Source organism: Chrysochloris asiatica, unplaced genomic scaffold (genome assembly GCF_000296735.1).
Source record: "Chrysochloris asiatica unplaced genomic scaffold, ChrAsi1.0 scaffold00127, whole genome shotgun sequence".
Taxonomy (NCBI): domain Eukaryota; kingdom Metazoa; phylum Chordata; class Mammalia; order Afrosoricida; family Chrysochloridae; genus Chrysochloris; species Chrysochloris asiatica.
In genome coordinates, this window is record NW_006408645.1 from 2,165,110 (window position 1) to 2,181,550 (window position 16,441).

At 39.9% G+C, this 16,441-nt stretch overlaps 1 protein-coding gene and 1 pseudogene across 1 annotated transcript in view; both read left to right on the forward strand.

Moving 5' to 3' along the window:
• Positions 1-1,939: 1,939 nt before the first annotated feature.
• Positions 1,940-16,441, forward strand: part of SCN10A (sodium channel, voltage-gated, type X, alpha subunit) — a 192,634-nt gene continuing 178,132 nt past the window's right edge. The window contains exons 1-3 of the mRNA XM_006869181.1: positions 1,940-2,209; positions 4,274-4,401; positions 14,524-14,604. Coding sequence (XP_006869243.1) covers positions 1,940-2,209; positions 4,274-4,401; positions 14,524-14,604 — 479 coding nt within the window. The remainder of the gene's footprint in view (positions 2,210-4,273; positions 4,402-14,523; positions 14,605-16,441) is intronic.
• Positions 8,853-10,477, forward strand: LOC102836864 (annotated as a pseudogene).

Below are 16,441 nucleotides of genomic sequence, written 5' to 3' on the forward strand. Positions count from 1 at the left end.
AATAGAGAATCCTAAGATTCACAACCATGTATGGGGAAAGCTGAGGAAGAAGAGATTGACAGGGAGCAGGCAGATCGTTAGGAAAGCCTAGAGAATGTGTCATAGCAACCAGGGAGAGGGATTGTTCCAAGAAGGAAGAAGTGGTCAAAACAACCAAATAGGTCCATCAAGAAAGGACTGAAAATGGTCCCTTGAATTTAGCCACAGAAAGGTCATTGGTCTGCTTGCAAAAAGGCATTTTAGTAAGGTTGTTGTGGTGTGCCATGGAGTCAGTTCCGACTCATAGCGACCCTGTACAAGGTTTCCAAGGCTGTAAATCTTTACGGGAGCAGAACGCCTCATCTTTCTCCCGTGGAAGAGCTGGTAGTTTCAAACTGCTGACCTTGAGGTTAACAGCCCAATTCGTAACCACTACGCTACCAGAGTAAGGTAGTGGAAGCAAAAATCAAGCTGCAAGGACCGAAGCATGATTGAAGGTCATGAGTGGAAACAAATCCTTTATGAAACTTGGCAGAGAATGAGAAGAGAGAGAAGGGAAAAGAGAGTCTGTGTACCCAGGAAGTTTTTGAAGGTGAAGGAGACATAGCATTGTAGGATAAGCACTGGGCTGCTAACCTCAACTCCAAATGTACAGGTGGCTCTTGGAAACCCTAACACAACATCAAAGGCAGATAGGAAGGAGGCGGTATAAAAGGAGGGAGAGCTAAATGAGATGGTTGTTGTTGTTAAGTGCCGTCAAGTCTGTCTGACTCATAGTAACCCTGTATAGGATTTTCGAGGAACAAATGGTAATTTTGAACTGCCGGCCTTGCCATTAAAATCAGCCTTGCAGGCCAGTGATTAACCTACAGTGCCACACAAGGACTCCCAATGAGGTGAAGAGGGGACAAGTATCAAAGCAGAGGAACATATTGGCTCAAATGAGGATGATACCTGCCATGCTGTGACAGGTGGGTCAGAGGAGAGAAGAGTGAGGAGTCAGGTAAGTTAGAGGGACTTCTGTTTTCTTCTTGGCACAGGAAGAATGGTCATTGATGTACTGCAAGGATAGACAGACTAGTCAGAGAAGATGGAGAGTCTTTGAAATACAGACAAAAGGAAACTGCTGACTAGCAAACACCATGATTCCCAGGCAGGATTGATGTTCCTCAGGCTCCTCAACAACTCTGGCCTAGATTAATCTGCCTTGACTTAGTTTGGGATTTTGGATAAAACAAAGGAGTGCTTAAAATGATTAACCATGGTATCTGGTTGGAATATAAGAAAAGAGTTCAGAGGAGAATTTTTGTTGTCAAACTCATAGTGACTCTATATAGGATTTCTGAGGAGCAGTTTGTGGGTTTGAACCACCAACCTTGTGGTTAGCAGTCCAGTGCTTATTCTACAGTGCCACACCGGAAGTCCTCAGAGGAGAGAGCCAATGGTAAAAAGAGAATGTAGTCTGGTGATCCAACTGGATTTCAAAAATGGGGGATAAACATTCTTGGAAATTGTCTAGAAACAAAAGGTTGTGATCAGAAATAGGATGAGATGGGGGTAAAGCAGTTAATGATGAATGAGTAGATCTTTGATGAATGAGAGAGAATGACTGGAGCTCAGTAGCTATAGAAATGAGGAGAGAGGGCACTGTGGGCCATCTATCTAGGGGAATAAGGGAGGATAGATCTACAAAATGATGGAACAATAGCTTAGATTGCAGGGATGCAAAAACATAATTTTGAGGGACGTGGAGAGGGATAGAATAATAGCCTTCCTTCAAAGTACTACGTGGAAAGTGGGGTCCTAGACAGCCAGGTGAGTTAAGAGAGGAACTAGAAGCTGGGGTTAGGACAGCTGCTCTAGTATGCTGGGGTGGGAGGTAGAGAACTCGTAGACAGACTGTTACCTGTCTGTGGTTTTATCATAAGAGTATCAATTTTTCCTGAAGGAATATGAGAAGATGGAACTCCCCTTTGAGTCTCAGGAAACTACCAATTTCCGTCGATTCACTCCGGAGTCACTAGCGGAGATTGAGAAGCGAATTGCTACAGAGCAGGAAGCAAAGAAAGCCAAAGATAAGCACAGCGAACAGAAGGACAAAGAAGAAAAACCTCGACCCCAACTAGACTTGAAAGCCTGCAACCAGCTGCCCAAGTTCTATGGCGATCTCCCAGTGGAACTGATCGGGGAGGCGTTGGAGGATCTGGACCCCTTCTACAGCACGCACCGGGTAAGCGAGAGGAAGTCTCCATCCCACCTAGCTCCCGGAGTCCTTTTGCATCCTGGGTGATATGGCGGTCTGCTACAGACACAGCTAATGGGGGAAAAAAATCGAACTCACCCCTTTGACACCCTTTTTGAATCTTCCATGGCATTTGTGGCGGTGGTAGTGGTGGTGGTGGCTGTGTGCCACCGAGTTATGTCCGACTCATAGTGACCCTGTATAGGGTTTCTGAGGTTATAAATATTAATGGAAGCAAAAAACCTCATCTTTCTCCTGAAGAGTGACTGGTAGGTTCAAACTTTTGACCTTGTGGTCAGCAGCCTAGTTCGTAATCCACTATGCTACCAGAGCTCCTTGGCATTTGTGATGTTGTTGTTGTTAAGTACCATGGAGTCCGTTACGACTCATAGGGACCCTGCATAGGGTTTCCGAGGCTGTAAATCTTTACAGGAGCAGAAAGCCTCATCTTTCTCCCGCGGAACCACTGGTAGTTTCGAACTACTGACCTTGACGTTGGCAGCCTGGCTCATAACCACCATGCCACCAGAGCTCCTTAGGCATTTGTGATGTTGTTGTTGTTGTTAAGTGCCGTCGAGTCGGTTCCGACCCATAGCGACCCTGTACAGGGTTTCCGAGGGTGTAAATCTTTACGGGAGTAGAAAGCCTCATCTTTCTCCCGCAGAGCAGCTGGTAGTTTCGAATCGCTGACCTTAAGGTTCGCAGCCCGATTCGTAACCACTACGCTACATTTGTGATAGGGGCTGATATAAACCAAATCCTCAAAAGCAGTGACAGCTACCGCATAGCTGTCACGGAAAGCCAGCTGTTTCCCTTAGAATAGTGCTGGGCTAGAGCTGCCGGAGGTGTTGCCTCTCTTTGCATACTGCTCAGGGTTCCTCGGGCCCACCGAGCATGCAGTAGCTCCATCAGGATTTTCCCTTGTTTCAGAAGGATGGAAGGATGCAGGGAGAGAAAAGAGATGACTTTGTTCAGTAGCCCTAAACACTGGGCGGGAGAAAGAGGAGGCATTCTACTCCCGTAAAAATTTACAGCCTCAGAAACCCTGTACGGGGTCGCTATGAGTCGGAACTGACTCCACGGCACACAGCCTCCAGCTACTCTCTCCTCAAGAGCACAGGGGATTGGGAACAGAAATCTTAAACTAATAGTCCTCAGATTGTGGTCCCAGGGCCCCTGGAGACCCCAGAAACTTTTTAGTGGATTAGTGGGTTCATGAGGTCCAAACTATTTGATAACAATACTTAGACATCCTTAGTCTTTTTCCCTCACATTCTAATGTGAACATACCGTAGTGAATGTGGAATAGAGGCTCCTGATGTGGGTCAGCGGCATTGCTTGTATGTTCCTGTGTTTATAAAATGACAAATGTCTGTATCTCCCACATAAACCAAAATTCTTTGAGGCCCTCAATAATCAAAATATTTGAGAACCACTAATTTAAACAACAGCTGCTTCATGGCAGTTACCCTGCCTGGAAAAAAAAAAAAAAAAAAAAAAAGGTTCATGTGTATTTAGGAGGAATAGGAATTGGCCTTCTCAAATATGGATTCTAGAAAACGTAATTTAGGTACTGGGCTAACTGTCTCATTCTTTCCTCCTACCAAGAGCCTTCATTCTCCAGGAATCAGGAGAAGGCTTAAAAAGAAGAGGTCTCAGAGGTGGAAAACACAAAGAACATCACAAGACCAGGGATGGTCCTCTAGTCATAGATGAATTCAGTTCAAACAAAAGGCCATCTTCTATAGTCAGAATCCTTACTATGACCCTGATGTTTCATACCAGCCCCTGGGCTGACTGCCTAGCCTTAGAGCCCTCCCAGAGGGCTGGTTAGTAGGGTCTGTAGCCTTTCTAGGATATAGCTTTTAGTCCCTGATACTCCCTAGCTCTCTGCACTTTCAGGTGTCTCTTGTTGTCTCATAGTGCCCAGAGCATTTCTTATTCATGAGCTTGAGATGAGGCACTGATTACTGTTCAACAACAGCACAGTTGTGTGAGGATGCTTGTTTCTCACTGGAGGTCTACCTTCTGCTGTCTTTTGTTTTGTTTTAGACATTTATGGTGCTAAACAAAAGGAGGACCATTTCCCGATTTAGTGCCACTAGAGCTCTGTGGCTATTCAGTCCTTTTCACCGGATCAGAAGAACAGCCATCAAAGTGTCTGTCCACTCATATCCTTTGCGAGTTGTTTCTTCCTGATGTTAGAATATGTGTCTAATACTCCTTCTTTAGATTGAAAAGGGCTATTGAATTCTGAGACAATGATGTCGTGAAACTGAAAAAAATTGTGCGTTTAATGTGCTTGATATCCCAAAGTATCTCCAAAACCCAGAAGAGGTGTTCATGCAGCCTAAATGCATAAGGCTCACCTCAGACTAATCTAGACACAACTTAGAAAATGTCTGTCTTATGAAGGAAGCTTTGCCTGAGGCACTCAGGGACATTCCCACCATAGGATGTACTATTCCGACACTCTTCTCTGCCCACAACTTAAGAACCAGTAAAGGGCCCCAAGACTTTTTGGGCATATGGGATAAGCATGGCTTGTTACTCTGTGCCTGAGCAATGCTAGAGAGAGGTTGCTCTTTGGGCAAAAAAGCAGCATCTCCCAGATGGCAGAGAACAGACTGTGATGGGCAGAGTGTGCACTGTCTCAGTGGGACCCATTGGCCATGGGTTGGTTACTGCCAATATGACATGTTTCTCGATGAGGACCAGCATGTTTAAAATGTCAGCAGCTCAAGGTCTATGCCTTTGGGACATATAATGTTTAGAGTGTGTGTATTATGTTAGTTCCTTTGACTGGGTTCCATATGCTACCTTCCAGTTTTATTTTGTGGGGTATTTTTTGGGGGTGGGGGGTAGGGTGGGGGGTCTTTGCTTGGTTTTTGGATTTGGGGATTTTTTTTTTCCCAAAGGCAAGCCAAAGTAGTAGAATACAGATACTTTGGCTTGGTTTCCAAGGATTTTGCTTGGTGTTTTTCCAAAACTGGAAATTCCTAATGATAAATACAGCCTTCGCTTCCAAGTGTTTGATTTGCAAAAAACAGCCTTGCCTCAGCTACCTGACAGATGGTAGCCAGCCTCTTCTTAGAAAGCTCCAGTTTAACAACAACACAAAAGAGCTCAGTCCCAGACTTTGGGGAAGCTTGTTGGGTTGCCGGACAGGCTCGGTGAGCAGGAAACACTGATCCAGAGGCATCTCTGTGCTCAACAGGAAACTGTGTTGCTGATAAAGTTGCATCACATTTTTTCTTTAATATATTTTATCTTTATGGTTAATCAGGTAGAGCTATATTTTCTTAATTAAAGCTTGGATTTCTAGATGCTGTAGAAGAATGTCTAATGATAATGCTGTTATTGTTGGTAAGTGCTGTTCAGTTTTCATAGCCACCTGTACAAGGTCTCCAAGGAGCAGCTGGTGGATTTAAACCACTGTCCTTGAGGTTATCAGTCCAATGCTTATTCTACAGCACCAACCAGGACTCCTCTAATGATATGGTTGTTATTGTTAAATGCCATCGAGTTGATTCCGAACCATAAGGACACTGTATAGGTTTCCCAAGGAGCAGCTGATGAACTTGAAGTTCAAATGGCTTTTCAGTCAGTCTGGTGCATTAACCCACATTGCCACACCAGTACTCCATGGTTGTTATTAAGCGCTGTCAAATTGGTTCTGACTCATAGTGTTCCTATATGGGGTTTCCAAGGAGCAGCTGGTGAGTTTGAACTGCCAACGATGCAGTGTTTATCCCATAGCACCACACCAGGACTTCCTAAGGATGATGTTGTTGTTGTGCTATCAAGTTGGTTCCAACCTGTAGCAACCCTGTATATAGTTTCCGAGGAGTGACTGGTGAACTTGAACCACAGACCTTGTAGTTTAAACCAACTTCACAGTCCAGAGCATTGACCTACAAAGCTGCACCTGATTGTAGGATCTTATTTGCTAAATAGCTCCTGGTGTTGTACAGAAATCCTTGATGTAAGCATTAATATCTCCATTTTGCAGATGATGAAACTGACATTCAGGGGCATTAAATAGGAGGCAGGGCTTGATGGCAATAGGGGAGAGGTGCAGTGAAGTTCTCCATCAGCAGTACCACAGAATACCAGATGAAGCAGGTTCAGAGCAGAGCTCCAAAACTCTGAACCATATATCTAGGGATATTTAAAAAGTTTGAAGGCTTATAACTAGTGGAACTTGTAGCAGAAGTAAGAAATCCCATACATTAGAATCTGCTGGTCTTGGCAGCCCAGAGCCGACAACTTGGGTGAGACCAAATGGCAAGACCTAGTGGGGGAGCAAGCAGATCCACCATGGAATAACACCACGGGAACCTTGGAGTAAAGGTGGACAAAATACTTTGTCAGTTTTGATTTTCTTTTTTTTTGGTATGGTATCTGTTCATTGGCCCCCACTGTTTGCACACCTCCATTCTGGTGACTAGAGGGGGCACCTGAGTAAGTAGACACCCCACCCCCACCACGGGTGGGTTACTCTCCCACACACACACACAGATACTCTCAGCATTTGCAGAAACAGGCAGCTCAGAAGCCAGCCCTGAACTGTTTATTAATAGGGAAAAAGCCAGAACAAGGGGTGTGGAGAGGGAGAGAAAGTTTAAACACAAAAAGTCCAAAAATTAAATCCTGAGTACAGCATAACAACCAACATTGGCATCTTAAAATTTATCAGGTGGCCTTAAAGGCAAGAGGCTTAAAGAGGATATTAAAATCAGACTCATATTAGGCTATAGATTTTTTACTTCTTCTTTTTTTCCTTCTTCTTTTCTCCCTCCTCTCCCTTTTCTGCAATTATACACTATAATATCCAATCTAATTTTTTTGTTGGTGGTGGTGTTTTTTGGTGGTTTTATTTATTTATTTATTTTTATTTCTCTTTTTGTGGCTGTTGCTGTTTTGTTTTTTTTATTCCCCCCTTTTACCTTTGGGGGACTCTTTCTCTCCCTATATTACCCAACATGAGACAGCAATTGCTGCCATATAGTCAAGCTACAATCACACCCTATGAAATGCCACAATCCAGGCAAGAACCAATACCAACTGCCATACACTAGGGAGGCGGACAACACCTGCAAAAGTTACTCTGAGTTGAGCAACAAGAAGGGTGAAAAGGGAAGCCCACATCTTGATCACCTCTACCTGGAGGCAGTCAGAAAGCATTTAAAAAAAAACCAACAGTAACAACAAAAACACTCAATTAAGTATTAAGGCCACAAATAAACACTAAACTTGACCAAGAAGCAAAAGTAGATGACCATATCAGCACATGTCCAGAAACAAGATAAAATGTCTGAGACAAATGACCTAGAGGTAGACCTGAAATCCATTTTGGAAGAAGGGCAGGCCTTGGAAACACCTGAGAAGGAATTCAGAAAAATCACTATAAAATGTTTCAAAACACTTTACATTGGAGTTGAGAAAAATAAAGAAGAAGTCAGGAAAGTGCTACAGGAACAATCAAATAAGAGGGATACAAAATTGGAAACCATTCAAAACCTACAGAAAGAGGTCTAAACGATCAATAATAGAATATCAGAAATAGACAATACACTGAAAGAGCAAAGGAATAGAGTAGAAGAGATGGAAGGCAGAACTAGTGAGCTGGAAGACAAATCTCTCAATACCACTAAGATAGAAGAGCAAGCAGAAAAAATGTTTTAAAAATCTGAAGAAGGTCTAAGATTCATGTTGGACAACATGAAGAGGAATAACTTAAGAATTATCAGCATTCCAGAACAGGAAGAATCACACAAATCCACAGAGGAAATAGTTGAAGAACTGCTAGAAGAAAATTTCTCTAACATCCTGAAGAGTGAAAAGATAAACATTCGAGAAGTTCAATGAACCCCAGGGAGGAAAGACCCCAAAAGAAAATCACCAAGACATATCATAATCAAGTTCTCCAAAATCAAAGATTAAGGAGACACCCCTGAAAGCAGCTAGGGAAAACAGAAGTGTCACACACAAAGGCAAGCAAGTCAGATTAAGCTCAGATCTCTCAGCAGAAACCATGCAAGCAAGAAGGCAATGGAGAGACATATATAAAACCCTGAAAAAAAAAAAAAAAAAAATGTCAACCAAGAATCCTTTATCAAGCAAAGCTATCAATCAAATATGACAGTATAATCAAAACATTCCAGAATAAACAGAAGCTAAGGGGTTTTTCCAAAGCCAACCCTGCACTACAAAGTATCCTAAAGGGAGTTCTGTGGACTAAGAACCAACAAGAACATACAACAACCAGAGATTGACATACGTGGCAGCACCTCACAGAACTAAATGGACAGATGGAAGAGTCGAGAACAGAACAACACTATAAGAACAAACTCAGAGAATTTTGGAGAACAGTCTATGGTCAAAACAATTACAGAGCACAGCTATGGTGGTAGTGGCGGCAGTTGCAATTAGAGCCATTGAGATGCCTCTGCGGCAGCTGGTGGCACAGGTGGCTTGGGTGGACGCAGGCAAAGGCAGCCAGCTCACTATGGCAACCTCCATGCCTACACCCCACAGGTGCATCCGACGCCCACAGCATCTCCTTTTCCTGCCAGCTCCACACACCGTGGCTCCTCTTTGGGGTCCCGACCTGCGTCAGCCCAGAAACATGACTTGCGATTTCACATGCAGAGACCTCATCTTCACCAAGATGAAAGGTTGTCCTTATCGGCCAGCTCTGGTAAATGAAGTTCCTAATGGAACTGTAAAGCCAACCCCAAACAAACTACCCATTTTCCTTTTCAGAACTCCTGAGACTGCTTTACTGGGACCAACAGATATATTTCCCTACTCTGAAAATAAGGAAAACTATGGCAAGCCAAATAAACTAAAAAGTTTTCTGGATGAAGGTTTATGGGAAATAGATAAATGAAGGTTTATGGGAAATAGATAACAATCCAAGAGTGAAATTTTCTAGTTAGCAGGCCTCAACTAAGCAACCAAATGCATTATCTGATGTTGAAGCTTAAGAAAAACAAACTAGTGTTTCAAAGGAGGATACTGACCAGGAGGAAAAAGCCAACAATGAGGATACGACTAAAGCAATTGATATAACTACTCCAAAAGCTGCCAGAAGAGGGAGAAAGAGAAAGGCAGAAAAGCAAGTAGAAACAGAGGATACTGGAGTAGTGACAACAGCAGTAACATCTGTTAATCTAAAAGTGAGTTTGAAAAGGGGACGCCCTGCAGCTGCAGAAGTCAAGATTCCAAAACCAAGAGGCAGACCCAAAATGGTAAGACAGCCTTGTCCTTCAGAGAGTGATATGGTAACTGAAGAAGATAAAACTAAGAAGAAAGGGCAAGAGGAAAAACAACCTAAAAAACAACTGAAAAATATGAAGAAGGCCAAAAGAAAGAAGATAAATCAAGAAAAGAGCCTGACAAAAAAGAGGGAAAGAAAGAAGTGAAATCAAAAAGGAAAAGGTTACCTAAAGCAGGGGTTGCATCAACCTCTGATTCTGAAGAAGAAGGGGATGGATGATCAAGAAGGTAACAAGAAAAGAAAAGGCGGGAGAAACTTTCAGACTACCCATTAATGGAATATGATAAAGGGGCAGCATGAGAAGGAGGCAACTGAGAGAAAACGCAAGCAAGAGGAGCAAATGGAAACTGAGCAGCTTAATAAAGATGAAGAGAAGAAGCCAGATGTTAAGAAAATGGAGAAGAAGCAAGAAACATCTATGGGTTCTCGACTTCAAAGGATGTGTGCTGAAATTAAAAACTCACTCAAAATTGATAATCTTAATGTGAACAGATGTATTGAGGCCTTGGATGAACTTGCTTCACCTCAGGTCACAATGCAACAAGCTCAGAAACACACAGAGATGATTACAACACTGAAAAACATACGGCGATTCAAAGCTAGTCAGGTTATCATGGAAAAGTCTACAATGCTGTATAACAAGTTTAAGAACATATTTTTGGTTGGTGAAGGAGATTCTGTGATCACACAAGTGCTGAATTAAGTCTCTTGCTGAACAAAGGCAGCATGAGGAAGCAAATAAGACCAAAGATCAAGGAAAGAAAGAGCCAAACAAAAAGCTAGAAAAGGAACAAAGAGGTTCAAAGACTGTAAATGGAGGATCTAATGTTCAAGATAGTAGTCAGCCACAGCATAATGAAAATAGCAGTGAAGAAAGCAAAGACAACCATAAGACGAGCTCTAGGAAAAAAGCATCTAGCGAAGAGAGGGAAACAGAAATCTCTCTGAAGTGTTCCACATTAGATTACTAGGCTGACACACCCAGAAGAAAGGACACTTGAGACGTTTGTAATGGTTTTCATTTGAAATATTTAGGCTGCTGAAAAGGAAAGTTTTAAATTTTTATAAGCATAGGTTTTCATGTTCAAAACTTGCTTTCAAGGGGAGATCCCTTTGCTGAAAATTGAACATTATTGCTAATTGTACTTGTGCAGTATTAATAGCTATAATATACAAAAATGTGGAGGAAAATCCATTTAGAAAATATTAAGCTGCTTTTCCAGACATAATGATTGTAGCATATTTTCAATTAGTGTGTGTAAGTTAATGTGTAATTGATAGAGAAAAAGTTACATTTTTTAAAATGCTACTTGCATAATACTTTTCCTCTTTTCCCTAATACTGTGGTTTTTGTGCATAGTTTTTACACATGTTGGATTTACCAGACTGTCTTTTCACTTGTGGGTTTTTGTAGAAGTTGAGCATTTTTATGGTAGTTAAAGTGTTACGTCTATACAAATACTCACTCCCTTGTTTTATCAAAAGTTAATTTGAATCTCAGTCTATATTGTGCTACATTACCCTGCTGCTTTATAACAATGTGTGGTCTGTATGCCTTCTAATTGTATGACAATTAGATATCCAACTGAAGTGAAACTGATATTTTTGCAAGGTATAAAATTCATGTTAATTTTTAAAGATAATTTAGTTTTGTGGCTAGGAATTCAGTGAAATCCCACAATTTTTCTTACAGACTGGGTATATATTGAAATAAATTTGGCATGAGAGTAGTAACCTTGGAATCAACCATTTAAGATTCTTTATATGTACTAGGAGCTAAAATTCAAAATTAACTGAGGAAAGCTTATTTTTGAGAAAGGGCTCATATTTGTTTTTTTAATTCATATTTATTAAGGACGTCACTTAAAATAGAGTTTTTTTTTTAATTTGGAAAAAAAGTCAGTGCATAATGCTTATGCAAAATGTAAGTAAATATTATATAAGGAAAATATCCTATTTGAAAACATGGCTATATTAGAAGGGATTTTAAATTTTTCATTTCTACATCATAGTTGTTATTTCTACATCATATATGACAATTGCACATAGGTTGTTTGAAGGAAGTTGACAAAGTTAGAGTGACTTTGTATGTAGTTCATTCATACATGGCCTAAGTCAGGGTGAACCAATGTTAACACAAAATTTAAGGGTGTATTAACTAAAGGATAGCATTCTATTTTGAAGATTAGGTTATTTGGTGGTTTTCAGTAGCTGAAGACACTAATCATAATTTGATACGAATGTGGGAAAATGGGTTAAGAGTTATAAGTTTAGGTCTGTGGTTTATAAGTTTCCAAAAAAGTGGTTGCTAAGCATCGTGTATTTTTAACCTCATGGATAACTGTTTTCATCTATAGTTCAATAGTTTGAATCTTCAATTTCAATAATTGGGTGCTTGCTTTTGAAGGGTCTTAACAATGGAATCTAGGACCCATTGTTTTGATTAACCAGTCATTACACCTGTTTGGATTTGGACAAATCTGTTCTAGTTAAGCTATTAGTGTCAATATGTTAACTGTTTTGATTAAAGAATTTTTCTATCAAACTCTAAAAAAAAAAAAAAATTACAATGTGAAAAAAGCTAAACACATAGAAACAGAGATCCAGATGGTGAGAAGGTGAGGTAGATTACAGGATAAAATAAACTGCACTAAATGAAGGGAAAAGTTAACGGACTATAAGGTAACCTCAGAGAAAATTAACACTTCACAACATACCAAGAAAATGAAAATCCAAGAATATGGAAACATTAAAAATATGAGGAAACTCACAAGAAAGAACACAAAAACCATGAACTCAGCAAAGGAAGACACACAGAACAAAGAAAGCAGCAACACCACACACACACACAAAAAAAAACCAGCAACAACAAACCCATAATGGCAGCAATTAATCCATACCATAGCGTAGTGGTTACGAATCAGGCTGTGAACCGCAAGGTCAGCAGTTCGAAACTACCAGCTGCTCCGCGGAAGAAAGATGAGGCTTTCTGCTCCCATAAAGATTTACAGCCTCAGAAACCATGTGCAGGGTCGCTATGGGTCGGAACTGACTCGACGGCACTTAACAACAACAACATTGATAATTACACAGAATGTAAATGGTTAAATGCACCAGTTAAGAGACAGAGGGTGGCGGAATGGATAAGAAAACAAGATCTTTCAATATGCTGTCTGCAAGAGACACATCTTACATACAGAGACAAAAACAGATTAAAAGTCAAAGGATGGGAAAAAATATACCAAGCTAATTGCAATAAAAAACTAACAGGAGTGGCAGTACTAATCTCCGATAAAATAAACTTTAAGGCAAAACCCAGCATAACAGAGATATTAAATAAATTGTCCCAGATCACACAACTGTTTAAGAGGTCAATCCTACATTGTCTCTAAAGCAGTAACTGTAGTTGATAGAAATGAATTAGGGTAATTATTCTCTAAGTATGTCACATCTACTTGGGATTTTTAAACATACATTTATACAATTACATAAAAATTACAAATGAAGAAAAACAGAAAATATACAAAATCTTCTGCAAAGATCCTCGCTGACTTGAATCTAGATAAGCAAGAAGCAATCAATTATTAATAAAATCCCTTAAAAGAACTAAGTAACCAGTGAGTCTTCCTTTCATCTTGAAATCTGGTGAGTAAATAATTGTTTGGCAGAGTCATAACATGACAGAAAAGTTGCATTTATATATTTAAATCTCTAGGTCAAAAGCATGCTCATCAATGTATGTAGTTCTTAGGGTCCTGTGATTCATATTTCATCTTAATTGTAATTACCATCACATTTGCTCAGATTGTTTCCACAAGTAATATCACATATACTCAATCACATTAGTTATAAAGTTTTGTGATATTGGAGATATTACTTTAATTTAATCCTTGGGTTAACAAATATATTCATGTCCCTTCCATGAATATATTTCTTCATTTGATTATAAATCAACAGGAAAATGTGGCTTAATGAGTTGAATTTTCCTTTTCAAAATAAACATGTTCCTTAGTAACTGTAAAGCAGAGTACATAAAAGGCATTTACAGAAAACTAAAATAGATTTAAAATACTTCTGTTCAAATCAAAATTATGAAAAATGAGGCTGCACTCTTATAGGTCAAGTTTATCTTCAGACTTTGTTTTTCTTTAAGAAGTAATTAGGAACCCAGCTAATCCTCCAGAAAATGGCCAAGTGGGAGAAGTGTATCTTTGGATTTTTCCCCACTGACATTTCTTCACTTCTATTCACCTCCTTTTACTCATCCCCCCTCCTCAGGGTTTCCTTCCCCTTCTGCACATCCTTTTCCTATCTGCTTCTCCTAAGATTCTCCTCTCTGGATATTCAGAGTTTCTCCTTAGGACCACCTAGTACTATTTGGGATGTTCTTGAGCCAGCACTTCACTTCCCTATTGCTGCTTCATCATCCCTAGACAAAAGTCCATCCTCTGTGTGACTGATCTAAGCTACATGAGGAAAACAATCTGATTAAAGTAATTCCCATGAAGGTTTCCCCTTCCCTCATCTGTAACTTCCTAGGAAGGTTCTTTCTGACTTTCAGGAGACAAATACATGTGCTAGAGATGAAATTCCAGGTCATGTTTTATAGTAAAATGAAGGCCTAAATGCAGAAAGATATTTTGGGAAAGGGATTCTATTTCCTATCATCTTGATCACGGGTCTGTTGGCAAACAGTTCTGAGTTCATATCTCAGCATTATAATTGACTCTTCAAACAACTAATTTGTGACCTTGGACATGTTGTTTAAGTTTTATCAGCGTCAACACATAGATAATAATACTCACCAATAACTAAGAGTTGTATTAGAAATAATGTGGGCCAAGCACACAGCCCAGGGTAGGAAACCAGGAAATGTTAATGATTATTATGTAACATGACCATAAAGTTTATACTAGCTAAAAGTTATGAATGTAATCAGTCATTGAAAGCGGCGATCATTGATGAACACCAGAGAAACATGATAACTCTCAACTTTTCCTTAACATGGGTCTCTCAGATGGTTCACTTTCTTTATTACAGTCACTATTGTCGTCAACTGTGTGTACATGACCCAAACAGGACTTCCAGAGAAATTGGAGTGAGTAGATTTGTTATATTATTGGGCCTTCTTTCATTTTCATCCTCTTCCTCTCTTCCTTCACTTGGTGACCTTTTTCTTCTATGTATCTACCATATCTTGTTTGGGTAATGCTAAGTCCTATTGCCCTTTTGATTTTATGATGATTAGGCATCTTCTCTGTGGACAGTTTCATAAGCACACCTATAATTTGCAGCTGCAAATGGTATAGATTGATGGTTCTCAACCTCAACTGCACACTGAAATGCCTTGGAGAGATTCTGAAAATACTGATGCCTGAGTTCCACTTCCCGTCTCCAAGAGAGTCTGATTTAATTGGTCTAGCATGACCTTGCCTTATGAACTTCCCCATTACAGTCAAACACACACACACACCTACCATGTACAAAGCTGAATGAAGTCTAGGGGCATCCTACTCTGTAACATACAGAAGCAAAATTAACACAGAACTATGTTCTGGAACATACCCAGAACATCAACTATGAATGTAGTTATTTAAGGCTCATGGCCACTAGGCTTTAGAGTGACTTTATATTTTCCGGAGGCTATTCTATTTCCATGGGTTAGTGGATGGAACTCTGTAACTGGATCCTTCCCCAAAATGTCCTGTGCTATACCCTCTGGGAGAGATATCTCCACTTCTGATTGAGCCTGGCATACTTTCATGTATAATCACAAGAACTCTACAGGCAGGATTTGCTCTTTTCCCAACCTGTGTATGGCTGTGTGTCTGTATGTGTGTGTATGGTGATCATAACAACAATCTACTTGCCATAGTAGAAAATATATTGTATTTCTATTAATAGATTACAAAAGAAAAGTCATGTAGGCATCCAAATTGATATAGAAAAACAATGTGCTAAAACTATGAAACCAAAAAAAAGTTGTTTTTTAAATGTGGAACAAAACTTTAAATAATAATAATAATAAAGAGATTTACTGGTCTATTAGAGACTGTTGGACTCTCTGAGACTTTGACTCTTGATACTCTTCAGACTTAGAATTGAACTCACCACCGTGCCTCAGCTTTCTGTCAAGCAATAGACAGGCCATTAGGGTAAACAATCACACCACGGAGGTGCACACTTCTCAGAACAATCAATCATACAAGCTCAAAAGAGTGGCATTTACCAAGGAATAATGCTCAGAAGGCTGGAATGCACAGGAAAGAAGGACGAATGGAAACAGTAAACACAGGGAGAAAGTGGGAAGAGTGTTGTTACTTCGTGGGGCTGCAATCAGTGTCATGAAACAAAATGTGTATGAATTGTTGAATGGAAAGTCAGTTTACACCGTAAACTTCACCTCAAATCACAATAAACCATGTTTTTCCATTGTGAAAGTTCACTATCTATTTATAATGCAAAACTCCAGAAATATAGGAATAAAAGGGAATTACTTTTATCTGATCTTGGGTATCGTTAAAAACAAAAGCTGAAAACTCCACACTTAATTATAAAATGCAGGAAGTTTTCCCGTATGAAATCAGTAATAAAAGCAGTGATGTGTGTTCTCATCAATTCTATGTAGCCTTGTAAAGAAGCTAAGTAACTAGTATAGTATGCAAGTGCAGTGAGGCAAAAAAAAGAAATCAAAGGTAGAAAACAAGTATCAAAACTGATGTGATTTACAGATACTATGACTGTGTGTTTAAAATATTCAACATACTATAGAGATTAAACTATGAGAATTAATAAGAGAACATCGCATGCTGTAGGATAAGCACTGGACTGATAACCACAAGGTTGGCAGTTGAAACCCACAAACAGCTCTTGGAAACTATATACAGGGTCATTATGAGTAGAAACTGATTCGACAGCAACATAGCACGGTAGCT